The 26,678-nt window shown below is 43.9% G+C and overlaps 3 protein-coding genes across 10 annotated transcripts in view; 1 reads left to right on the top strand and 2 right to left on the bottom strand.

Moving 5' to 3' along the window:
• CCDC191 (coiled-coil domain containing 191) overlaps positions 1-9,493 on the top strand; it is a 102,303-nt gene extending 92,810 nt beyond the window's left edge. Inside the window, exons 17-18 of the mRNA XM_036851672.1 lie at positions 8,252-8,431; positions 8,662-9,493. Of these exons, the coding sequence (XP_036707567.1) occupies positions 8,252-8,396 (145 nt within the window). The 3' untranslated portion in view covers positions 8,397-8,431; positions 8,662-9,493. The remainder of the gene's footprint in view (positions 1-8,251; positions 8,432-8,661) is intronic.
• Positions 9,494-10,383: 890 nt separating this feature from the next.
• ZDHHC23 (zinc finger DHHC-type palmitoyltransferase 23) lies at positions 10,384-22,525 on the bottom strand. Of its 5 annotated transcripts, none has more exons than XM_036851743.1 (6): positions 22,156-22,525; positions 21,874-21,946; positions 21,385-21,554; positions 18,618-19,328; positions 16,863-17,030; positions 10,384-14,999 (listed from the first exon to the last, which is right to left on the bottom strand). In XM_036851743.1, exons 3-6 carry the CDS (start codon positions 21,543-21,545, stop codon positions 14,732-14,734), a joined length of 1,308 nt encoding a protein of 435 aa, XP_036707638.1. In that variant the 5' UTR covers positions 21,546-21,554; positions 21,874-21,946; positions 22,156-22,525; the 3' UTR covers positions 10,384-14,731. The 5 variants fall into 5 exon arrangements, with proteins under 5 accessions (XP_036707638.1, XP_036707639.1, XP_036707637.1 ...); XM_036851744.1 differs by having other exon boundaries at positions 21,385-21,579; XM_036851742.1 differs by lacking the exon at positions 21,874-21,946.
• A 687-nt stretch (positions 22,526-23,212) lies between these two features.
• GRAMD1C (GRAM domain containing 1C) overlaps positions 23,213-26,678 on the bottom strand; it is a 100,599-nt gene continuing 97,133 nt past the window's right edge. For all 4 annotated transcript variants that reach the window (XM_036851719.1, XM_036851718.1, XM_036851721.1 and 1 more), the window contains one exon: positions 23,213-24,924. In XM_036851719.1, the coding sequence (XP_036707614.1) occupies positions 24,844-24,924 (81 nt within the window). In that variant the 3' untranslated portion in view covers positions 23,213-24,843. The remainder of the gene's footprint in view (positions 24,925-26,678) is intronic.

Consider the following 26,678-nt stretch of genomic DNA (forward strand, 5'->3'; position numbering starts at 1 on the left):
TTCACCTCTCCCCACAAGCATGTCAAAAATACGTCTACGTGTGGAACAATTCTCACAGAAAACTAACTAGAAACTGGCAGAAGAACTCTGTACAACCAAAGCTGCAAGAAAGATCTCCACTTAACCGGGTAGGGCAGAAAAAAGGCATCAGATTGGGACCTGTGTCCCTGGGAGGGATCTGAAAGGAAAAGAAGGTCCACATGGGCAGACCCTTGCCCTGGGGAGTGTGCGGCCGAGCCACAGTCTGAGTGTTCAGTCCTGGGGCCCTGCACGGAGGAGACAAGCCCCTTTGGCTGCTGGGAGAACTGCTGGGACAGACAGAAGGGCTGCAGAAGCCTAACTCTACTCACAAGGCGTGCACACAAGTTGGCTTGCAACAGTCAGGGCAGAGAGAGCCTTGCACGGGTGGCTGCTGCCTCACCAGACTCCCTAATCCAAACGGGGCGAACACCCCTGCTCTGTTCACTCCACACCACAGTCGGGTGTGAGATCAGGGTCAGCCGGGCCATGGGAAAAGACTCGGTCTAGCTACACAGAGACAGCCTGGGGGGGCCTGGGTTGTGATCTAGGTGGGGTGGCAGCAGCCGCTGTAAGCGGGCACTCGGGCAGCACCCCAGGAGCAGGCAGCGGTTCATCCCCGAGCTGAGCAAACACTCCCCGCCCCCACCCACACTGCAGCTTGGCGCAGGATCTGGGGCAGACAGGCCCAGGGAGAAGGCTCGACCTAGCTGCTCAGAGACAGCCCTGGGGCACTGGGCTGTGAGCCAGGTGGGGCGCCGGCGACCACTGTCAGAGCTCGCTCCAGCGGCGCCACAGGAGCACCCGGCCCCGCCCACTCCACCCCACAGCTCGATGCTGGATCTGGGGGAGACCGGTCCTGTAAGAAGGCTGCCACAGTGCCCTGGCCCCCAGCCCCAGCCTGGCAAATGCCCCAGCCCCGCCCACTCCACACCACAGCCTTGCACTCGATCGGGGACAAACACAGCAGGGGAAGAGATGTGACCCTGGGCTGCGTCTGAGCAGAGCTGACGTCACCTACTTAGGCGGCACATTGGTGCTCTGTAAGCGCACGAGCCCCAGTTCCTTCAGCACTCCCCACCTTTGGGGCGGAGCATGCACTCAAGGGTAATGGAGCCTGATCAAGCCTGACCCTCAGGGCTTCTGCTCCAGCAACTGGGAACCTGACAGGGTGGTGACTGCCACTGAGCAGAGAGGAAGTCCTGCCTCACACCCTGCACAGGATTTAGATCCCCCAACACCAACCACATCCCCAGCAGAGTGACAACGGCCAGTACACCCTGAGGACAGACATGGCTCGTGTCCATATCAAAACCAGCCCTCACACCAAAAACACTGGACATACACAGTCTACACAGGGATGCTCTCACATAGAAACACTCCTTCAAGACCAAAATAGCTAACTGTTTCTCCTAAATTCATGGAGACAGAGAAAGTTAAAATGAAAAGCAGAGGAACTACTCCCAATTAAAAGAGCAAGAGAAATCCCCTAAAAGAACAACTAATGAAACAGAGCTCACCAGTCTACCAGAACTTGAATTCAAAAAGGTAGTAATCAAAATGCTAACTGAATTAAGAAAGATTATCAATATAAACACAGATCACTGTAACAAGGAACTAGAAACAAAAAATGTACCAAAGATAATTCAATTTCCAAGATAAAAAGCAATCTGGAAGCAATGGATAGCCGACTGAATGATGCAGAAGAACGAATAAGTGATCTGGAAGACAGAATAATGGAAATCACCCAATCAGAACAGCAGACCACTATGGAGAACAGTATGGAGGTTCCTTAAAAAACTAAAAATAGAACTACCATATGACCCAGCAATCCCACTACTGGGCATATACCCTGAGAAAACCATAATTCAAAAAGAATTATGTACCACAATGTTCATTACAGCTCTATTTACAATAGCCAGGACATGGAAGCAACCTAAGTGTCCATCAACAGATGAATGGATAAAGAAGATGTGGCACATATATACAATGGAATATTACTCAGCCATAAAAAGAAACGAAATTGAGTTATTTGTAGTGAGGTGGATGGACCTAGAGTCTGTCATACAGAGTGAAGTAAGTCAGAAAGAGAAAAACAAATACCGTATGCTAACACATATATATGGAATCTAAAAAGAATGGAAAAAGTCTGAAGAACCTAGGGGCAGGACAGGAATAAAGACGCAGACCTACTAGAGAATGGACTTGAGGACACAGGGAGGGGGAAGGGTAAGCTGGGACAAAGTGAGAGAGTGGAATGGACATATATATACTACCAAATGTAAAACAGATAGCTAGTGGGAAGCAGGCACATAGCACAGGGAGATCAGTTCGGTGCTTTGCGACCACCTAGAGGGGTGGGATAGGGAGGGTGGGAAGGAGATGCAAGAGGTAGGGGATATGGGGATATATGTATACGTATAGCTGATTCACTTTGTTATAAAGCAGAAACTAACACACCATTGTAAAGCAATTATACTCCAATAAAGATGTTAAAAAAAAAAAAACAGCAGACAGAAAGACAAATCAAAAAAAAAAAAAAGCAACATACGAGATCTATGGGATAATATAAAGTGTGTCAACCTACGCATAATAGGGGTTCTGGAAAGTGAAGAGAGAGAGAAAGGGATCAAAAATGTATTTGAAGAAATTATGGCTGAAAACTTCCCAAACCTACAGAAGGAACCAGATATTCAGGTACAGGAAGCACAAAAGGTCCCAAACAAGATAAACCCAAACAGACCCACATTAAGACATACCATAATTATTGGGTGGACCTAGGGGCAGGATAGGAATAAAGACACAGACGTAGAGAATGGAGTTGAGGACAAGGGGAGGGGGTAGGGTAAGCTGGGACAAAGTGAGAGAGTGGCATGGACATATATACACTATCTAACATAAAATAGATAGCTAGTGGGAAGCAGCCGCATAGCACAGGGAGATCAGTTCGGTGCTTTGTGTCCACCTAGAGGGGTGGGATAGGGAGGGTGGGAGGGAGACACAAGACGGAGGAGATATGGGGATTATGTATATCTATAGCTGATTCACCTTGTTATACAGCAGAAACGAACACACCATTGTAAAGCAATTATACTCCAATAAAGATGTTAAAAAATAAGAATAATAATTATTGGGTGGGCCAAAAAGTGCCTTCGGTTTTTTAAGTAAAAATAAAAGACACATTTTTCATTTTCACCCAGAACTTTATTGAACAACATATTCACCCTTTTGTTCCACTACCTTCTACCATTTTTCAGGCAACTTCATAATTCCATCTTCCCAAAACTTTTTATCTTTTTGAGCAAAGAACTGTTCCAGGTGCCTTTTACAGTCTTCCAGGGAATTGAAAATTTTTCCATTAAGAGAACTTTGTAAAGACCTAAATAAATGGAAATCCGAAGGTGCAATGTCTGCTGAATACGGCAGATGAATCAGAACTTCCCAGCCAAGCTGTAACAGTTTTTGCCAGGTCATCAAAGAAACATGTGGTCTTGCGTTATCCTGATGGAAGATTAGGCGTTTTCTTTTGACTAATTCTGGATGCTTTTCGTTGAGTGCTGCTTTCAGTTGGTCTGATTGGGAGCAGTACCTGTTGGAATTAATCATTTGGTTTTCCAGAAGGCGCTCACAATAGAGGACTCCCTTCCAATCCCACCATATACACAACATCACCTTCTCTGGATGAAGACCAGCTTTTGGTGTGGTTGGTGGTGGTTCATTTAGCTTGCCCCACGATCTCTTCTGCTCCACATTATTGTACAGTATCCACTTTTCATCACCCGTCACAATTTGTTTTAAAAACGGAATGTTTTCATTACATTTCAGTAGAGAATATCATGTGGAAACATGGTCAGGAAGGTTTTTTTCACTTAACTTATGTGGAATCCAAACATCAAAGCAATGAACATAACCAAGCTGGGGCAAATGATTTTCAACACTTGATTTGGATATTTTGAGTATGTCAGCTCTCTCCCGTGTGGTATAACATTGATTGTTCTCAATTATTGTTTCGATTTGATTGCTATCAACTTCAACTGGTCTACCCAACAGTGGAGCAACATCCAGCGAGAAATCTCCAGCACAAAACCTCGCAAACCACTTTTGACACGTTCAACCAGTCACAGCACCTTCTCCATACACTGCACAAATCTTTTTGTGCATTTCAGCTGCTTTTTTACCTTTCTTGAAATAATAAAGCATAAAATGCCAAAAATTTTGTTTTTCTTCCATCTTCAATATTAAAATGGCTACATAAAAATTCACCGATTTTGATGTCCTTTTTTTAAATGCATGCTGATATGACAGCTGTCACATACAATCTAACAAAATTGTTTCGAATGAAGTTAAAGACAAATAAGTGTTACTAGAGCCATCTTATGGAAAAAACCAAACGAACCTATTGGCCCACCCACTAAAATGGCAAAAGTTAAAGAGAGGATTCTAAAGGCAGCAAGAGAAAAACAAAGAGTTGTTTACAAGGGAACCCTCATAAAGCTATCAGCTGATTTCTCTGCAGAAACTCTGTAGGCCAGAAGGAAGTGGCATGATATATTCAACGTTCTGAAAGGGAAAAACCTGCAACCTAGGATGCTCTATCCAGCAAGATTATCATTTAGAATAGAAGAAGAGATAAAGAATTTCTCGTACAGGCAAAAACTAAAAGAATTCAGCAATACCAAACCTAACCTAAAAGAAATGTTGAAGGGTCTTCCTTAAATAGAAAGAAGAATCCATAGGAAAGGGAAAATCCCAAGAGGAAGAGCAAATATATAGTTAAGGACTGAAGATCACTCAAGCCAGTACATAGATTAAAAAACAATGAAAAAATTATAAAAGAGATTATAACTACAGTAAATAAAAGGATAAGCATGAAGATGTAAAGTAGGACATTGAAATCACAAAACGTGGGGGAGGAGAGTATAAAAATGTAGATATCTTTTAGAATGTGTGTTTGAACTTGAATGACCATCAGTTTAAAGCAAGTAGATGTATTTATGGGTCAACATACTTTAACTCCATGTTAACCACAAATAAAAAACATACAGTAGATTCACAAAAACCAAAAAGAAAGGAATCAAGCATACTACAAAAGAAAATCATCAAACTACAAAAGTAAAAGCAAGAAGAAGAAATGAACAAAGAAGAACTACAAAAACAACTGGAAAACAAGGATTAAAATGGCAATAAGTACATACGTATCAATAATTACTTTAAATGTTGATGGACTAAATGCTCCGATCAAAAGACATAGAGTGGCAGACTGGATAAAAAACCAAGAACCTGCAATATGCTGCCTAAAAAGAGACTCACTTCAGGGCAAAAGACACACACAGACTGAAAGTAAGGGCAGCAAATGGAAACAACAAGAAAGTGGGGGTAGCAATACTCATATCAGACAAAATAGAGAACTTGGATTCATTCCAGGGTCACAAGGATGGTTCAGCATATGCAAATCAATCAATGCAATACACCACATTAACAAAAGGAACGACAAACCACATGATCATCTCAATAGATGCAGAAAAAGCATTTAACAAAATTCAACATCCATTCATGATAGAAACTCTCACCAAAGTGGGTACAGAGGGAACATATCTCAACATAATAAAGGCCATTTACGACAAATCCACAGCCAATACAATACTCAATAGTGAAAAGCTGAAAGCCTTCCCACTAAATTCAGGAATAAGACAAGGATGCTCACTCTCACCACTTCTATTCAACACAATATTGGAAGTCCTAGCCACAGCAATCAGACAAGAAAAAGAAATAAAAGGTATCCACATTGGAGGGGAAGAGGTAAAAGTGTCACTATTTGCAGATGACATGATACTCCATATAGAGAACCCTAAGTCTCCACACAAACCTATTAGAACTAATAAATGAATTCAGCAAGGTAGCAGGATACAAAATTAATATACAGAAATCTGTTGCATTTCTTTACACTAATAATGAAATACCAGAAAGTTTAAAAACTATCCCATTTAAAATCGCATCAAGGGACTTCCCTGGTGGTCCAGTGGTAAAGAATCCGCTTTCCAATGAAGGGGACGTGGGTTCAATCCCTGGTCGGGGAATTAAAATCCCACATGCTGAGGGGCAGCTAAGCCCATACACCACAACTACTGAGCCCGCGTGCCACAACTACAGAGCCCACGTGCTCTGGAGCCTGCGCGCCACAACTAGAGAGAAGACCGTGTGCCGCAACGAAAGACCCCACATGCCGCAACGAAGATCCCGCATGCCGAAACTAAGACCCAATGCAGCCAGAAAAGACCTAACGCAGCCAAAAAAGACCCAATGCAGCCAAAAAATAATAATAAAAATAAATAAATAAAATAAAATCTCATCAAAAAAATAAAATATGTAGGAACAAACTTATCCAAGGAGGTGAAAGACCTACATGCTGAAAAGTATAAAACACTGATAAAGGAAACTGAAGATGACTCAAGGAAATGGAAAGCTATCCTGTGCTCTTGGATTGGAAGAATTAACATTGTTAAAATGGCCACACTATCCAAAGCAATCTACAGATTTAATGCGATCCCTATTAAAATACCCATGACATTTTTTACAGAAGTAGAATAATCCTAAAATTTATATGGAGCCACAGAAGACCCAGAATTGCCAAAGCAATTTTGAGAAAAATGAACAAAGCTGGAGATATAACCCTGCTAGACTTCAGACAATACTACAAAGCTGCAGTAATCAAAACAATGTAGTAATGGCACCAAAAACAGACTTACAGATCAATGGAACACAATAGAGAGCTCAGAAATAAACCCATGCACCTATAGTCAATCTATGACAAAGGAGGCAAGAATATGCAACGGAGGAAAGACAGTCTCTTCAACAAATGGTGTTGGGAAAGCTGGACAACGACATGTAAATCAATGAAATTAGAACATTCCCTCACACCGTATACAAAAGTAAACTCAAAATGGTTTAAAGACCTAAATGTAAGACATGACACCATGAAACCTCCTAGAAGAGAACACAGGCAAAACATTCTTTGACATAAATCGTAGCAAAGTTTTCTTAGATCAGTTTCCCAAGGCAAATAAAAGCAAAAATTAACGAATGGGAACTAATCAAACTTAAAAGCTTTTGCACAGCAAGGGAAACCATCAACAAAACAAAAAGACAACGGATGGAATGGGAAAAAATATTTGCAAATGATGTGACCGACAAGGGGATAATATCCAAAACAAACAGCTCATGCAACTCAATATAGAAAAAACAAAACAACCCAATCCAAAAAAGGGCAGAAGACCTAAATAGATGTTTTTCCAAAGAAGACATACAGATGCCCAACAGGCACATGAAGAGATGCTCAACATCGGTAATTATTAGAGAAATGCAAAGCTACAAGATGTCACCTCACACTAGTCAGAATGACTATCATGAAAAAGTCTACAAATACTAAATGCTGGTGAGGGTGTGGAAAAAAGGGAACCGTTGTACACTGTTGGTGGGAATGTAAATTGGTGCATCCACTATGGAGAACAGTATGGAGGTTCCTTATGAAACTAAAAATACAGCTACCATATAATCCTGCAATCCCACTCCAGAAAACAATGAAAATTCTAATTCAAAAAGATACATACATCCCAATGTTCATAGCAGCAATGTTCGTAATTTACAATAGCCAAGACATGGAAGCAACCCAAATGCCCATCAGCAGACAACTGGCTTAAGATTTTTTTCCTCAACTAAAATTCAAGACCGTTGTTGGAAGTGAGGTTACCAGTGAGCTTTTTAAACAATACACGTCCAAGCACCAGGACCTTGATGCTAATAACTGTGGCATGTGCTGCACGTGCTTTCCCAGCATCTCTGCCTCAAGGACTTTGGCTGCTGGAGCCCTTGTTCCACTAGCCCTGCCTCACACACAAGGTGCAGGCTGTGGTCAGACCCCCTGAGGAGTACATCTCATGGCCTGCACTCAGAGGCCACCAGGTGCTCTGCTCAGATGTCACCTTCTCACAGAGGGTGACCTGTGATGGAAGACCACCTGATGGAAGAGAAAAATAACCCATTAGTCACTTCCATCCTCTTTTGTTGCTTCATTTTCTTTGCAGCATTCTTACTGTCTGAATCCCAATTGTGATTTCCATCCCTTTCATATAACATTTTATTCACATAAGGATTACTTTTGTAAAGTTTTCAATTCAGTTAGATGGAAAGTCAACTTTTCCATCGTATTTCACTTTTTTCCTTTTTATTCTTAAAGGAGGATTCTCTGGATCACATTTCAGACATGGAAGAAGTTTGCAAAATTTACGAAAGAGGAAAGAGGAAAAGAAGAAAGGCGAGAGCAGCTCCGTAGGAAGGTAGCTGAAATTCTTCCAGACTTCCAGATGCTCACACCGCTGTGACTCGGGTGTACAGCAATCAGATGCTCGGCCCGTGGGTAAGGAGTCCTTGGTGTGCCAGTGGCCACGGCCCAGTGCAGTGCTTGCAGTGCTTACAATGGGAATCTCCATCAGTCCGTGTGTGTGTGTGTGTGTGTGTGTGTGTGTGTGTGTTTTATCTCCACCCACCCACATATGCACGCATATATCTGGTTTATGTTCGTCACATACTTCTTGGATCAAAGAAATTCTTTTGTGAATTTGTATTTCCTTCTTTGATTTCTCCTAGGTTGCTAATCAGTCCACTAACGCATTTATCACAGCAGGATCATCCAAAGGAACAGTCTAGAGCTCTGCTGTTCAAATGTACCCTATGTATTTTTAGGATCATAAACTTTAAAAAGGACAAGTGTTTGCTTGCCTGAGACTGTGAAGAAAAATATGTCCTTATAGCTTAATGTGAATTGTTGACAAATGTAACTTTAATTAAATAGAAATTAAAAGTAGTGAGCACTTAGAAAAGGAGGGCCAGTCATCTGGTACCTTAGCATCAGCAACAGGCATCCTGCCAGACCCTGTCCTTTTTGCCCACCTGATGGAAAACCGTGGATCAAAAGGCATTCTAGGCAGCTGCTGCAAAGGGTAGCAGTGTATCCTGATTTCAGAGAAACTGGAGCACCAGAGATACTTCTCTTCAGTGCACTTTGCTAAGCATGAAGGGAAGTCCAAAAGCTAAAGCCTCTATCGAAGGCAGTCCAGCAATTTGTTAAAACGTCTGCTCGTGCTCCCAACTGCAACTTCTAAATAACACACTCGATCAGTCTTCCAGTCCTCAGCTCAGTTTGGTCTATGTATCAAGGTACTTATCTTGAATTCAAAGATTGTTTTAATGTTTAAGATGCTAAAGAATATAAAGACTGACAAGACACTCCTGTGAATTGTCTGAGAGAGTTGCCTGCTAGAAAAAAAGTTTTCATTACAAAATACATGCTCATTACAACAAATTCAGGCAGTAAATGCACACACTAAAACGAGACAGTCCCTTGCAGCCCTGAGGTAACTACTATTATTTGATAAGTTGAAAATTTGAGTTGGTAAAATAAAACTCTGTGTGTTGTTCAATAAATTGTTATTGTCTCTTACTTCCTAGAAGGGATATCTAGCCACACCACCTGCAAAATCACATATCCTTTTTCTATACAAAATGTATTATGATTTACTCAGATATGACAAAACATACTATATTGAACTTTATTTCTTCCACAATGTCCCTGTTCCCACTCATCTTTTCCTTTAATATGATTATACAGTCATCTAAAAACTCTTTTTAAGACTAATGGCCACTAAAGAAATGCGACTAAAAGTAACTCATAGTTAACCTCTTCCCATCTAAATCACTATCTGTTTTTACTTATCAATACCACGGTTATAGAATATTGGCCGGTATTAGCCCCCAGAAATAAAATATCAATTTTACTTTAATGCCAAGCCAGTAGATAAGGGTGACTACCTCAAGTAAACCTGCCAGGGGCCTAAATAAATCCCATAAAGCTTAAGTTTTCTCTCTTTATTTTAGTTTTATTTCACCTCAAGCATCAATTAGAGATTGAGTCTTCAGCAGCCCATATTCTCATTGGGCCAGCGAGGACTTTTTAATCTACTTACAGAACCTTCTGAAGAGACACCGGGAAATAACTTAGAAAATGACCTCCTTAGTAAGTGACTTAGTAAATGACCTAACGTTTCTTGCTGCACTCTCTTAAAGATATGATTTAAAGTGTTACTGCTGACAAAATGCCCAAATAAGCAGTATCCCTGGCCTACAAAACTGGAAAAGTAACCACAAGGAAAAGAATAGTTTAGGGCTAGGGACGGTTTAAGTCCACAGGATGGGGACACCTAGGTAGCCAAAGAAGCAGCCCAGGTCTAATGCAGGCTTTTCTTAAAGCAAAAGAGTTCAGGAGACACACCAAGAAACATCAACGATTTTCCTTAAAGAAAGCACTTTATTTTCCATTTAAACAACTTGGTCACAGTACGTTATTTTACATAAATGGCAGTAATTTTTAAAATCTCCACTTAAAAGGCCTTGTGTCTGAGTCTGAGGTGATAAGAGGATATGAATACAAGTATAAAAACAGTGCAAAACATTTAGCCCGCAGCGTCCAGTGTTGGCTTCACAAGTCCCCTTTAACGTTGCTGAATCAGTTTACGTTAAATTTAATATTAAATAAATTTTCCTGGGTTTCCTCTAGTCTAACATCAGACCCAGAAACGTAATCAGATGGAAAAGGCTCAGAGGCCCCAACAACTCCAACCGGCAAATCACCTAGACCACAGGACCGCGACAAGCTGAGCTGTGTAACACGGCATCTTGTCAGTGGCGCCATGTGAAGAAATAGAGGATTTTAGTTGCATCGATAACTAGAATAGACTAGCTCTGCTTTTAAAGGTTTGTTTTTAAAGTATGAGTTTTCTATAAGTTAAAGGTGCCATCGGGAAGGCTAGCTAGTAACGTCACAAGCCCATCTCGGAAACAGTCACAACCTCTAAGGAATGTGTCTCCACTAAACCATTCAGTCTTTGGCCTGCTGCTGATACTACAGTGAAACCCTTAGTGCCAACTCAAGTGGGGATAACTGTCCATTAGAAACAGGATTAAATGTAGCTGATTTTGCAAAAAGTTTATATTAATTACAACAAACATCCACAACAACGTACCAAATTTTATTCAGCAATCAGTTTAAGCATAGCTCTCGTTCTCCCCCTGCATCACCTTGGCAATGTTTAATACAAAATGGCATACTTGTCAAGCTGCTGATGAGAAAACCAGATTCCAAACAGGTGCCTCAAGCAAAAGTCTCTACTATCCATTGCTTGTTTGAGGAACTGCTCCTTTTTAAAATGCAGGGTACCAAAATATAGCTAAAATGAAGTCATATAAACCTACTTACCAGGACGCTTAAACCTCACAAAACATTAATTTTTAAACATCCTGGTTAAAACTGTGCTTCTAGATGTCATATTTTTGCTTATATTAGTTGCATTTTATAATAAAAAGCTAATGTCCTACCCAAAGGAAACAGTCTATTAAGCAGATGGTCACTATTACAGAGAACCTTACCAGCATTGTGTTTTCTGGCAGTGGAAGATTCTATTATAGAAAATTTTCTCTTGCTAAAAATTTTAGAAGTACCAAGGACTATTGCATAAGAGAAAGTTTGTAGCAGTCTTTCTGCTAGGCAGATGGTACAGTGGAAGACAACATTTACTTCATTCACCAAAGGAGACCACCAGTACTTGGAGAGCAAAGATTTACAGGATCCTAAAAACAGACACGCAGGTGGCTGATGTGAGAGGAGCAGCCCAGCGTCCCCAAAACACACTTCAGGCTTATCAGCAGCATGAGAGGAGCCTACCGGAGGGCCGCGGTCAATGGTCCGTTCACCTTAGGTGTGCCCAGCTATAAGCACAAAGTACTCTTTTGGGAGCGTAAGAAACATTTCTAAATACTGAGGGATTTTCTCCCTTCGTGCAATCCTGATCCTCAACTATTTCTCCCTCACATCTTTCAAGTGGACCCATTTCTCTCCCCCGGGAAGAGTACACAGTGGCATGACAGTAATGGAAGTGGTCAGACTACAGCAGATCATTTACTCAACTCCACATCCAGTATGTTTAACAGAAACTGAGGATGTGGGGTGAAAGTGGGGGACGCACTTGTCTGAAATACGTCGGGGCGGGCCTGCCCCTACGGCCAAGAAACTGCGGTTACAGGTCCGCAGGGCAATTCCCCCAGCCGCCGCCACCACTTGTGCCCGGGACTCATTTGTTCCCAGAGGCCTTGTCCTTTCAAAGGACGAAATCCCTCAAATAGCTCCAGACCCTAAAAAGGGTTGAAAGTCCAGGAGTACAGACCAAGGATATCCCAGAGTCTACAGAAACTGCTCACACGTAGCCCCTTGGTTGCTGCTCCTTTTGGTGCAAATACTTCAGCAGGCTTTTACCTCCACAGAACCACGGAGCTTTTCAAAGGCTTGAGCTTTCTTCTGTAAACTGCCAACCGTGAAGTTCTCAACTTCAAACAAGCACCTTAATTCCAAACAGCCAGAATAATAGACAAGGAGCTCTTCTCTGAGTGAGGGAAACGGTGAGTTGCCCCATCCAGGTAACCCTGTTAGGGGTGCACTGTTACAAAGGTGATGATCATTCCTAATTCTCCCAAATGACTCTGGTCTTCAGGGTACTCCTCAGCTTCAGCACATCATATTTTGATTGTTGTTAAAGATTTGGCAAGAGGCCAAGATTACTGACTATTCTAACATTTCTATGAATTTTATTATCAATTGCTAGACAATCAGAGTTGGCTGTACATCTGGCATTCAAGAGACTACAAGCAGAGATTTCTGGCCACACGTGCTGTCCTTGACATCATTACTCTCTCTCTCTCTCTCTCTCATCTCCAACCCACACAGAAAGGAATTCGTTACATCACCTCCAATGTTAATTCCAAATGAATGCTTGATTCTGGACCAGGGACAGGGTACCACTGTACAAACCACAGACTCTGCTAACATCCCCAGACTTGCTCTTTGGCTCATCCTAGTGGAATACGGAGCCTATCGTTCACTAAACAATCCATCTCTAGGGAGAGCAACGACAAGCCTGTATAAAAATGTGGTGCCTGTCTTAAGGACAGCCTCGATTAATGGCAGGACTAGGGATGGTGCCAGCTGCAGAGGGTGGCAATGCTGTAGAAGTAGCAATATTTCTTCTCGACCTTTATAAACCTCTTGCTACAGCAGCATGCACAGAAAGACTGACTGAAAAAGCTGGCAATATTTTCCCTATATTAAGCTATTAGCCAAAACAAATTTAAGGGCTCATGAATTCTTTGGGGTTCCAAAAAAAAGTACAGGTACAAAACCAAATATTTCAAGAGGGTATTTTTCCCCATGTGAAGCTGCCTCATCTTAATTCTATGCCAGAATAGACCCACGTTAAATATTTAATCCTTTACACGTTTTCCGTTTTGAGATACGATTAAAGAAACAATTTAGGAAGAGCTAGGGAAGAACAGTAATCTATTAATTAGTGGCAACCACATATACCCTGTTTCTTCTCTCCTAGTGAGATACTTTTATCTTGGGAAAGGTAAATGAGAAGTAATGTGCAAGTTAAGTGGGAAGACGTCAATCAGCCCCTCAAAGAGAGCTCATGCCAGAATAATGTGAACGCCAGAATACTGGTTTTTGCAACTTAGTGCTATTACTGACAGTGTCTGAATTACTTATATCAACAAAAAAGTCAGGCTCTTGATATTAACCAGCCACCCTACCCACAAAGATAGTAAAATCTTCCCCATAGGAGTGTCTGTTCTCGTCCAGCCGTTGTCACAAGTGTGTTAGCACCTGACCAGGCAACACATGGGAAGAGGAAAAAAACATTGTTGCCTACTGGAGTTACTTAGAGTAAATCCAAACAGAATAAATCCATAAGAAATAAGATCAATATAAGAACTCATCACCTAAACTCATGACCACTGTGCATTATACTAGCAATAATTAGGCTTGTAATTATTATCAACTTTCAAGATCAGATGACAGCGTAAATCCATTTGGTCATCTTCTACCCTGTTTGAGTAGTTAATGTCTAATACTTCAGAAAGAGAAATCCCCATAACTGTACAACATGGTATTTGGGGATCTTTTTTTCACTCTGAAACGCTGAAAATGGACTGGCTTCAATATTCTGACCTGAAATATTTTTTCCAGTCTTAGGAGTCTCCTAATAATACTTCATACGTCTCCGGTGCTTTAGTTTTTCGTTGTTGTTCAGTGCTTTCCACATACCGCGTCCCTCTCGTGACCCCCCCGTGTCCCCCCGCACAACCGCTCTGTGAGGTAGCCAGGGCAGCATCAGTACCCCACCTGACAAATGAACCTGAGACTCAGGGAAGTGACTTGACCAAGGGTCGCATGGCTATTAGGAGTTGAAAGAGGGACTAGAAACTACCCTAATCCAAAGCTCTTTCTCCCATACTAATGGGTGGCAATTGCTTCTGTCAATTTCTGCATTAGCAACCCACATCCTTTTCAACTTCTCGTGACTGAGTTAGTTAATAAGGTGACTGGAAAGGAATGGCTCTACTTTTACTGCTTTGATATAAAAATCCCTTAAATTGTGAAGTCAGAAAAATTAATTTCTTCCCAGTCCAGTGCCTAAACCTGAGCATGGCCCTATAATGCCTTTAAGAAACTGGGGATAAACACAAGCGTCCTGCGCGTACCGAAGTGCAGGATGCAAGGCAGCAGAGGGGGGAGCCCCCCTCCCGCCCCCGGAGCCGTACAGAAGGCACTTCATACAACGTCCTCAGCAGGGTGGTGGAAGGGGCGCGTGCCCAGGGTGGAGAACTGGTGCCAGTTCCGCAGGAAGCCCCGATTGTACTGGCCTGTGTCCACAATGAGCCCGCAGAGCAGCCGGCGCCCCGTCTTCTGTCGAAGGGCCTGCTGCACTTCCCTCTCCGTCATGTTGTAGCTGATGTTGATCAGCTGGATCAGGAAGATGTAGGCCATGCCCCCCACAATGATCACAGAGTACCACACGCAGGTGAAGCACAGAGCTGAGCTGGGAGCAGGAAAAGGCAGGTCAGGGCGGCCAACGCTTCACATTCAGAGAGCTCTCCCCACGGTAACATTTTACACACGTAGTACTTACTCCTAAGGACGCTGGCCCCTTCCCTGACTACCCCACTTGGAAGATACTTTTCTCTCCTCGGAGCGCCAATAACCTGCTTCATTTATGACTCTTAACGCGTTCTATCTTATAATTACCCGTGCCTCCTTTTCTAGGACGTGATGCTAGAACAGCAGGGACTGTTGTGTGTTTCGTGTCCCCCACACAGCCAACAGTGTCTGACATGACCGCAGTCAAGACCTGTCTGTTGCATGAATAACTCCTAAATTGTTCTTAACGCAGAAGAAAACGGAGGCGCCGTGAGACTGCTGTAAACGTCCTCAAGGGGGCTGTGGGTGGGAACCGAGGGGCAGGGCTAAGGTTGCTCATCGCCGTTCTCTTGCGACAAGGCTGACGAGCGCAGGTAAAGGACAGCTCCCAGCACCGGCAGCGCTTCCCTCGTCAGCTCTGAAGGAGCACCAGGGGCACCATCGCACTTCCAATCCCGCTTCCAAAACCAAACAGCGTCACCCAGGACAAGAAAGCTGCTTCCAGCTCGTTAATAAGATCGTGAGGGGAGGCTGCCGATTAACGTCTGCCAATTGATTATTTTCAAACATCTGCATGTGAGTTCACGGGAAATTCATTCAGGATCTTCGTCTGTTAAGCTGAAAGGGACCTCAGGGATGATTAAATCGCCACAAAGATGAGGAAAGCTGAGGCCCAGTGAGGAGACATGAATCGTGGGTCCACAGCACTGAGAACACAGTAGCAGGACTGTGTCCCTCATTTCATTTACGGGGCCCACAGAAAGCCTAGAAAACTCATGCTCACCAGCGTACAGGCACAACGACCCCCAAGGGCCTCTGCTTTCTTCTCGCTCTTTGTGTTCAAGACACTCCCTGCTTTGTCCACACAGCACCCCTGTGCGGGCCCTTGTCTGTACCGGTCTGTGGACAGATCTCCCCCTCGCCACTGCAGACCCAGACATTCGTGGGCATTAGAACAGATGGGCCCTCCTCCGCAGGTTAAGTTCCTGTCTTCTCTGTGTTGAGAGTCTTGATAGGTTGTGAAATCCTTCAGTGACTACTATTCTTAGTGGGTTGTGATAAATGTCCTAAAGCAGAGCTTTCGGGGACGGGGTGGGCAGGGGATTGGAACAAAACGAAAAAGTTCCCGCTTCCGCTACAGCATGGAGATCATCACACTGTATAAATGGGCCCCAACCTAAAAACACTGAAGGAAATTCTGACCTAGATACCACAGTAATCATGAGTGGTGATTTAAAAAAAAAAAAAAGTAGAACAGGAAAAAATCAATGGAGGTTAAATAGAAAAGAAAGGTTACAGAGAATGTAAGCATTTCATGAAAGGGTCAGAAGCGGTAAATTAAGACTGGGCTACAAAGCACCAGAAAACAGCAATAAAGTGAGAATTCCCCTGATAACGAGTGACGAAAGAGACCACATCCATACCCAGAGACTGCTACTTTAGTTATCATTTCAGTTTCACGGTGGCTACCTTGGGCACGCTAGTGGTCGTTTGACCCTGAAGTCCCTGAGCAAGCCTAGTCCTACTTGTAGAGCACTGGTTCCTCACTTTTTAAGGTCAACGTTCCTTGTGACATCACCCAGAAAAATGCACGTATCCACTGCACAACTGTGTGTTGGCAATTTCAGGGATACCCAGCATCTCCAGAACCTGTCCTGTGTTTTGGGTGAGAACCCCTAACCTAGCAGTGAATCACAGCCCCGTACATTCACTGCAAATCCACTCCCTCTTCCGTGGGGCCCCGTATGGGATATCCATGTCTCACCTGTAATTTGCATAAACTCCAGGGCAATAGAAGAGAGCTGTGAAGACACTTCTATCTGTACAAATGGTGTCCAAGGTCAGCGTTATCCCGTACACCGAGGTGAGCAGGAAGATCAAAAGGGCAAGCATAAATGCTTGATGATTCGATTCTCCGACACAGCTATTTATCCTCAAAACAGCACAGAGGGGAAGAAAGCAAACATGTTTTAATAAGTTCTCTAATAGCTCAATAAACAAGAAAGCTTTTAAAACAGAGATAGTGTGAATTTCAGTTATTAAAAAATAAGTTCTCTTGTTTTTCAATTTTAGGGAATTAAAAACTTGTCTGCTGAGAGATGTAGTCTTATATTCTCCGCTCTTTGCAAAGTGAAATCATATCATTAGCTTAAGGACAAGACAGACTAAGTAAAAAAGCAGAACTTGGCTAACAAATCTTTCTAGATATTAATAAGTGAAGTCTGTTACCCAATGTTAAGAGAGTTAACAGTGTAATCACCCCATAAGGATAGGATGGTATCAGAGTTATAAAAACTTAAAAATACTAAATCAGAAGTATTATACAATGTGGGAAAACATATATTACATACACATATTAATAAAAGATCCCAAGAGGTTAGAAACACAGTGTGGGGTAGAGAACTCAATAGTATGCAGACTACTTGTCAGGTACAGAGTCCCATGTCATGGCCATCTGCAGGGCAGGATGACAGGCACGCCGGGATGCTCCTGCGGGCAGAGAGATCTCACAGGCGAGGCTGTTAGGACCTTTGCAAACCAGCGCTTGTAAATGGGCCACCACCCTGCACACACGCACGCACACACCCAGGTATGCACGAGAATAAATGATGAAGAGAGAGAAGAGGAAAACCTAAAAATGAAAATACCTGCTTACTCCTAAAGACAAAGCCCCAGAAAAGAGCTGTCCCTGTTCATGAGCCTTGAACTTAAGGTCTGCTCCTGTGTCCTCCAGGGCTGTCTGCACCCTCACCCTGTCCCACGTCCCCTTCTGAGGGGGAGACTGTGACATGATCAGAATCCTAGATAAAAGGCATAATTCACTGACCATGACTGCCTCAAGAGCAAGTTGCAAACATGCTACTTACAGCATTCATATCTGAATCAATCACGCTCCTTTAGTTTAAGATTTATTCAGTAAAGCTGCAACATTTTCTTTAAAAGTTGCACCGCACAGCTTACGGGTGTCCTCAGGTGTCCTCGTTTGTCACTGGCCAGCAAAGAGGTACCCAAAAAGCCCATTTCTGCGCCACTAACCAAATAGGGAGTTATCTGGCAGGGCCTTAAGTCAATAATGTCAACTAGAAATCACTGGTAGCATCAAATGATAACGGATACATGGTCAGAGGATCAGAGTCACCTAAAAGTACAGGAACACTTTCTTGAGTTCTGTGAGCACAGGGAGATGTGCCTATAATGTGTCTGATACATTCTTTTTAAAAAAGTCATTCAACTGTAGACACTTCTCTCTTAGAAAGGAGAAGATGAGGGGCAGCTCAAAAGAGAAAGCGGGGAAAAGAAAAAAAAAAAAACACCTTCAGGAAATGACTGAAAAGAACTAAATCTGTGAAGCTCAAAAAACTGATGACTAAGTGGGAACATCATAACAGCCCACAAATATCTCCAAGGTGTAAAGCTGGGAAGGAGAGAAATTTGAGGATGGCACAAAGGAAGAGCAAACCCGGCTAGAGAGTCTCACGTGAATGTACCCTCCGCAAGCCTCCAGATTTTTCCAACATACCAGACGCAGTGATGATCCATCCTCCTCACGCAGAAGCCGCAGATCCGGCAGTGCCACGCCCGGGCCGGCCGCACCAGCCGGCACTTGGCGCACCAGTCCTCCTTCCCCGTGGCGGGGCTTCCGGCCGGCGTCCTGGGGCAGCCCTTAGGCTCATCCTTGGGCGCGCGGTTGTTGAGACCGCCCGCTGGGTCTGCGCCGGGGAACCCTTTGGGCTTCTCCGGCCCTGTCCTGTTCAGGTATTCCGTGTGGCTGCCGCTTAGAGATCTGTCACCGTTTGCTGGGCTCCTGAGGTAGCCTGGATCCTTCTTGGCTCGGCACAAGGCTAAGAGTATGAGAAGTAACCCGCAGGTAAGCAGAGCCAGCTGAGTGGGCCCTACGCGCCCCCTGGGGACCACCTCCTGCAGGAACACGTAGTACATGTAGCCCAGAGAGAACAGTCCGAGGCTCAGGAAAAACAGGGTCTGTTCTTTCCTTCTGTGAGTGAGGTAGTAGTACCACAGAGCCAGCACAGGGAGGGAGGTCAAAACCACCACCCCCAGGAGGAAATGCCATGAAGCCACTCGGAGGAAGACAGGCAGCAGGAAGAGTGGGGGAAGGAGGCTAATGTTAACTTTCCTGGCTCCCCTAAGCCAAGGAATCCGGAGGCGGTCAGAGATTGTATCCATGATCCTTTCGTAGGTCTCGGGCTGCATGGACTTACACGTGATCCATCTGTTCAGAGAGAGCACAGAGAAGGCACCTCTGACGTGTTTGCTGAATTAAAAACCACTCAACACTGTAGGCCAGACAGCAGGATAAATGATAAAAGATGCCAAAGACCAAGCATTCTACTTCCTTACTATTAAACACGAGCTCTTCAGATTCATGTATAATTTTTTAATACGAACGAGAAAATGTTTAGATATTTAACAGAACTATTTCTCCACGAAACAAATATACAGGAATACACATGTATTCCACATAAGTCCTGTTCAGACTTGGGTGGGCGTAGAGACATAAGAATCTCAAAAAAATTCACAATCTAGTTGTGAAGACAACATGAGAATTCAAGAAATATTAGATAAGTGACAAAGTAGCAAAATCACCCAATGAACTATTACAGTCAAACACGGTAAGGTGTGCTCAGAGGAGAGGACACACTTCTGGGTGGAGTCATCACAGGGGTCTTTGTGGGAAAAGAGGGATTTGTGCTTGACCTTGACAGCTGGCTAGTATTCCTGTGGGTGGAGAGCAAGGCAGGGAGGCGTTCCAGCGGAGAGACGCGTGTGCAGCACAAAACCTGTCCTGGGCCGGGGGAGTAAACCAGTCCAGTAGGGCAGGGGGCTGCATAAGGAAGCGTGGAGGTCAAACTAGTACAAGTCAAATGACTGAGCTTGGTGGACACGTAGTATTGTTGACTTTTTCGCATACTTAGGCTATTATGGAAAGGAACAGTTTAAGGAAGGATAACACTGGTTTTAGAAATTTAGAATTTAAAAAAAAAAAAAAGAAATTTAGAATTTTAAAAAATAGGGCTAGACTTGCAAGTGAATGGGAACTAACTATATGGGAGGCATACAGAGCAGCGGGTCTGTGGAAATGCTGGGAGCCCATCTCATCCAGAAGGGTCTGGAGAGAAGAAAACTCAGGGACAGCCCAGGTCTCAAGGGCTGGGAGGGAGGAAGAGTTAGAAGGCTAATGGAAGAGCTGTGGTCTTGAGTGATGGAGGTTACAGAAAAGGCATCATTTCTCCATTCATTAGTCCAAAGTGTTCTAGTTTCTCAGTATGGGTTTTAGACTAAGACTAAAGAACCTACATTTAAAGACACCTGTAAAAGACTATTGACACTGTCAAGGAAGAATTACAAAGGGATTATGGGGTACTAGACTACAGTAGTCCCCAAGAATGCTTCTCATGGCGAGATTAACATACCAAGCTCCGAATCAGCAATGTGCCACTGCAATGACTTTTTTTAACCAGAAGGAATTATTGATGGGAAAAGCAAGTTTCCACCATCTGTATTCTCCCCACATTATGCTTTCCATGTGATAATTTTTAAATATATAATTATTTAGAAAATGGATAAAAACCAGGTTATTACTGTTTGGCACAAAATTTTTTCAGTGATGTTAGAAATCATCTCTTTGGATAGTTAATTTCCATCACTTGGGATAATGGTGAAAATAAAAGCCAAATACAATAGCATCAATCAGGACTGTGTTGCTGCTCATGCTGAAAACAGCCGGTCCAGGGGAGGAACATGCCTTCTGGCTGGATTTCCTCCCCAGAAACAGGGGGTGAAACCGATTCCAGGAGCAGGAAAATGATTTTTCAACCCTCAAGGCCCTGTGTGGCCAAGTGCAATCCAGTCCCAAGATGTCAGTCTCTGAATGCTGAGACCACTGAGAATTGCAGGAACTTTCTGGTACTAATGTGTTCATTTTAAACTTACAGATTCTCCTGGCCTGCATTTTATTTTTTTTAATGCGTTTAACTTGCCTACTATCACTTTACCTGCCTGTTCTCTCCGTCACCTCCTCCCTTTAAATGAGAAATAATAATGTCCTAGTACACTGAGCTGAAAAGACAGTTGTGCACTACTGAGTAATAATTCATCTTTATAAAGTCCTCACACTTGACATAAAAGACAACTTTCAGTTGGAGATATGTGGAAATAGAATGAAGAGCAAATTCTAGTGTTCTGTATGGCTAAGCTGAAAGTATACATGGTAGTTCTCAAAAAGGCGGGAGGGATCAGCCCAGCATCAAGAAACACACAGCTCTTACCTATCACACCCTTCATCCAGATCTTGGCAATCACACAAACAAGCAGCCACGTGGTTCTTTTCCCCATTTCGATCTATGTACTCGCAGCAGCACAGGGGCTCCAGTTCAGGTTCTTCCGCTCTGTTTTTCTTCCCTGGCTTCATACTGCCCTTCTTGGTCATGATTTCCACCTGTCACCACGAGGCATAAGAAGCCCTCAGGAGGTAAAGTGGAAAGAACACAACTCATATCAAGCACACCCAAGCCTATCCCTGATTAACCACCAACGCCTGAGAAATCAAAAATGAGAAGAGGGGGAGGTGGTCCCCTTCTCATCAGGCTTTACTGGCTCGGCTTGGCCAGACACAGAGCTCCAGGGCTCTAGGGGCTCCAAGCGCCTTCCCCGCCAGGTCCCCATCCAGGACAGGCGCCGCCTGGGCGCTAGCCGTTCCCATGACGACAGCCTACTACGCGGCCCGGGACAGCCGGGGCATAGGTGGCTGCACTCACCTGCGGGTGCGGCCTGGGGAGGGCCGGGCTGTCCCCGCCCGAAGCCAGGGTGCGGGTGGAAACACCCTCGGGGCTGCGGGCGGAGACAAAGCGTGTACCCACTGGGGCCGACTACCCGGCTCTGGAGAGGCCACCGGCGCCCGGGTAGCGCTCAGGGTCGCCGTCCAGACCCACTTCCCCGCCGCGAGGTGGGCGCGCCTCTCCCGCCCCGGCCAATCGTGAGGACGCGGGTTGGCCGAGAACACCGCCCAGCCCGAAAAATGACCTTGGGAAGGAAGTTACCTGCGCTCCCGGGCCGAGGTGCGGCTGCAGTCAAAGAGGCCGAGGCGGAGAGAAGGGTCGGTTCCTCCCGAGGCGCGGACGCGTCTGCCGATCTCTGGTCCACGGGGCTCCCGACGCGATGGTTGGAGTCTCAGGGACCCCGGCTCCGTTCTCCGCCGCGCCCTCTCCGCCGTCGCCCACCTGTGACCACAGCCGGCCGCCGCTGGGGCGGTGCGCCCGCCTCCCGCGGTGTCCCCCGCCAACCCCCGCCGTGTCCCCAGCCGCCCCACGGCCGGCCGGGCTGAGCGCGGCAAGTCCGCGAGCTTCCGGGTGCCCCGCCCCCGGCGCCGGGCATCCCCCGCCCGCACGTGCGGAGCCCTCCGGCGAGGCCCCTCCCCCGGCCCGCGGCCCTGGCGCCCGGGGGAGCGGAGGTCCGAAGGCCGGGCTCCGGCAGCGGGTCCAGGCTGTTGGGCGCCGGGCTGACCCCGCACCTCCGCCCCGCCCCGCCCCAGAGACGGCCGCCCGGACCCCGCCCGGACCCGCGGGTGCCTGCGGGCGGCGCGTGGGCAGGGCAGCCTCCCGAGCCTTCGGGGCGGGGGGGGGAGGGGGGGGGGGTCGGCGAAGGCGGAAATACGGGAAACCTGGACGCCTGAGAGTTTCCTAAAAACGTGAGACCCGTGGGTCGGCAGGTCTTCGTTCAGACGCCAGCAACAGGCGTTGGGGGAGATCTCCACGGCAAAATGTTACCGACGTACCGCCCCCAAATTCGCTAACCTTCTCTTAAAGGCCCAGGTCACCGTCCCTGCTCTGTTAATTATCCAACTTGTTCATTTTCATGATTTCTGGCCAGCAGTCTCTACATGAGACCAAAAGGCCTATCTAGTACTCTTGCTCCAGAAAGCTGCATATTTGAAATGAAACTGCCCTAAAATGAGAGTCCTCTTTGGGTTTCACTTTTGCACAAACATTTTTTTAAAGGGTATAGGCCCATGTATACGTTTTCACAGAAACAGGCTTTCTAGTTTGGGGAGGGTATGACCGAAAAAGAAGAAAAACAACTCAGAGATTTGGGGTTTTATTGATATTCAATTTACATAGGCTCAAATACAATTAATTGAATTCTGCATACATATTTAGTCGTAATTTATAAAGCAACTTAGCTTTGGTAACTTTCTTTGAGGTATTTTATGAAGTACAGGTTTTCAAGAAATATCACAAAAATACTCAGCTTGTCAGTGACCATTTTTGTGAAATTAACAGAGAACAAGATTTCAAGTTTACAATCCAGTCACTCTTGCTCAGTCAGACACATCATAAATCCTTATCAAAAACCTCCAGGTAGGTACACTGGTATCCCAAGGTAGGTTAGTTGAGATTCACCCAGAGAAACCCATTTTTCCTCTAATCCAGTCAATAATTTCATTCTCTATGGGCATCTCAAAAATGACTTTAGCAATCCCATGTGGCTTGGGTGACTCTGGGCAAAAAAGAGACATCTAACTAAAGGCAATTGTTATTCAAGCAGTAAGAATATATACAAATTATTCTGCACTGTCCTTCTCTTGTTCCAGAGACATCACTTGTATTGAGACACATACGCCTAAAAACTTTTAATGAAGAGCCAAAGCTCATGTCTGATTTACAACTTGTCAGTGCACTTATATTGGGAGATAATGCCCCCCAAAGTCTTTCTTAAAGAGCTAAAGTTTGTGTCTGGCTTACAACTGACTGCCTAAAGCCACACATGTGAATGAGTAAATGAAGCCATACGTGGCTACTGAAAAGTAGTCCACAAATTATAATATTTTCAAACAGATGGCTCATTTCCACCATGAAAGTTTGCTAAGCTGAAGCCAAGCTTAGTTCAAGTATTCATTTGATCTGTCACTAAAATGCCCAGATTTTAACATAATCTTCTAGTTTTTAAAACTCAGAGCATGGTTCTTCGTTTTGAGAGATGGTATCCTACATGTTTCCTTTTCCAAAATTGACTCTTCTGCCATATGATGTATGAAGAGGCAAAATAATCCCACCTCTGAGAGCCACCTGAAGAAACACCTATTTCTTTCATAAAGATACCACATGGCTGAAGAACCTTTCAGATAATAATCATCAACATGCAGATTCAAAAGATTTGACTATTGAATTTACATGCTAAATAAATGAAGACATTGTATTGATAATATTTACAGTACACGAACCTATAAATGTTATAATATATGCCTGAAAACTGATCCTTCAAAGTTAGTAATGATTTAGAGATTTCTTCTTCTACTGTCTTCTTTATCCTCTTGAATGTATCGCAACTGTGAAAACAGCCTATTGGACACATACTGATTCTGTGCTAACAGATAAACTTAAAGCGTCAAACTTCAAATCTCACTGTGAAAATGAGGCCATACCACTCAGTTCAGAATGTCTCATTTTCTTTTTGTATCATAGAAATTCAAATCCACAATATATTTCACGCTTCACTGGAGAAATTCACAGCTTAGAATTGTGTATAAGAAATGAAAGGATGGATTCTTAAGGCCATCAGAGACTAATTCTCCAATAAATGTTATTAAAAAGAATGTTCATATTAGAAGTACAAATAATGAGAAAATATGGAAATGTTCCTATGACAATTCAAATCCTTCACCCTCTGGTTTTCTTCAAGACGTTTTCTTTTGGTTCCACATATCTCTATAATTTTGGTCCTTAAGATCACTAGCTTTGGACAGCCATGCCTGTCTTGTTCTTATTTAGTAGATCAAAGGTTCTCTGAAGCATAATGAGTGAGCTCTTCAACTGCAAAGAAAATTTTCAAAATCAGATTGTTTAAATTTTTCTGATTATTTGTATGCCAAAAGTTTGCATTTAATAAAATTCTGTCTATACTGATGCCCAAATAAAAGACTAACTATAAAACACCTGATTCCTTAGGTTATCTGTCAGTGTGATTGCTAGCGTTCTTTTCATTTGCTGTAGTATTGCACTTCTTCCTACAACGTACTACTGTGTGCTTTACCTCCCAATAAGTCTATTCATCAAATGATCCAAAGTGAAGGGCTTGCTTTCTGAAATGGTTTCTGAAGCTACAGTGGTCTCCCCACCATCCCCTAAACAACTCAAGTTCCACGCAAGGCCTTTGCTTGCTATTATGCTCATGTTCATCTTCACCTATCTAAAACTTACCCATCCCCACTGTTTCCATGCAGTTTTCCCTAATCATCCTGCCTCTAAACTCCTAAAGCTTTACTACTTACTTTGACGCTTAATTTTGTACTTTTTTTTATAGTCTTTAACAATACACATGGACATCTGATTTCTCTAATAAAACTGTAGACAACTTGAGAGCAAGAATTATGTCTTATTCTTTTTTGTATTCATTCATTCGTTCAATCATTCAACAAATATTTTTTGCTTACCTGTTACATGCTGGGCACTGTGCTAAGTACTGGGTATACAATGGTGAACCAAATAGGCACTGTCCCTGCCTTCATGGAGCTTACAGACTAGTGAGGGACTCAGAACTAAAACGAATAATTACACAGATAAATATATAATTACACACTGTATGGAGTTTTTCACTTGAACAACTGGAGGATAGTAGTATCATTTTTTGAAATTAGGTCAACTAGAGGAGAACTAGGTTTGGCTCAAGATGAAAACTTAATTCTGTTTTGGACATGATCAGTTTGGGATGCCTGTTAGCCTCGAGGTAAAGACGCCAAGTCAGCAAGTGGCTGTATGAGTCTGGACTCAGGGAAGAGGTGTAAGGGTGAGAGACATGCTTTGGGAGCCATTGCCGCATGTGGTGTTCCAAGTTAGGGGAGCAGCTAAGATCACCTAGAGGGCAGTAAAGGAGAAGGGAAGAGAATCTAACGCAAAAGCCTGCAGCACTGGGTGAGGACGAGGTCAGGTAGCGGAGATGGTTTTTTTAACCAGCAAAAAGCAGCTTTACATTATGCTAAGTGGAAGCCAGGCATGAAAGACCGTATATTATATGATTCCATTTATATGAAATGTCCAGAATAGGCAAACCCATAGAAATAGAAAGTAGATTAGTGATTTCCAGGAGCTGAGAGAGTGAGGGATGGGAATGACTGCTCATGGGTACAGGGCTTCTTTGGGGGATGATAAAACGCTCTGGAATTAGATAGTGGTGATGGTGGGACAACCTTGTGAATATACTAAAAATTCTTTTAAAGGTGAATTTTATGGTATGTGAATTATATCACAATAAAGCTGTGTTTTGTTCCATGGTTCCAAAGAAGGGAAGATTAGATACATTTCAAGAAAGGAATGGTCAGCTTTGTCAAATGCTGGCACTGTAAGATGAAAACTTAAAAAAAAAAAAGGTATATTAACTTTAAAAGCCAGAGGTCACTGGGGAGCTTAGCTTGAGCGGTATCAGTGGAAGATATGGGGGAAGAAATCAAGGCAGTGTGAGCTGAAGAGTGAGTGAGCGGATTAAATACAGGCATCCAATTCTGCTCCCTCCTGAAACACCACCAAAAGCACGGTAAAGGGATTTTTTTTTAAGACATAAGTCCACAAGG

Source organism: Balaenoptera musculus, chromosome 4 (genome assembly GCF_009873245.2).
Source record: "Balaenoptera musculus isolate JJ_BM4_2016_0621 chromosome 4, mBalMus1.pri.v3, whole genome shotgun sequence".
NCBI classification, from domain to species: domain Eukaryota; kingdom Metazoa; phylum Chordata; class Mammalia; order Artiodactyla; family Balaenopteridae; genus Balaenoptera; species Balaenoptera musculus.

Coding starts and splice junctions, on each gene's coding strand:
- ZDHHC23 (XM_036851742.1), bottom strand. CDS start 21,545: ATGACCAAGAAGGGCAGTATGAAGCCAGGGAAGAAAAACAGAGCGGAA. Junction 19,329..21,384: donor CTGGATGAAGGGTGTGATAG/GTAAGAGCTGTG, acceptor CTCTCTGAACAG/ATGGATCACGTGTAAGTCCA. Junction 15,000..16,862: donor GGAGTTTATGCAAATTACAG/GTGAGACATGGA, acceptor TCCTGCTCCCAG/CTCAGCTCTGTGCTTCACCT.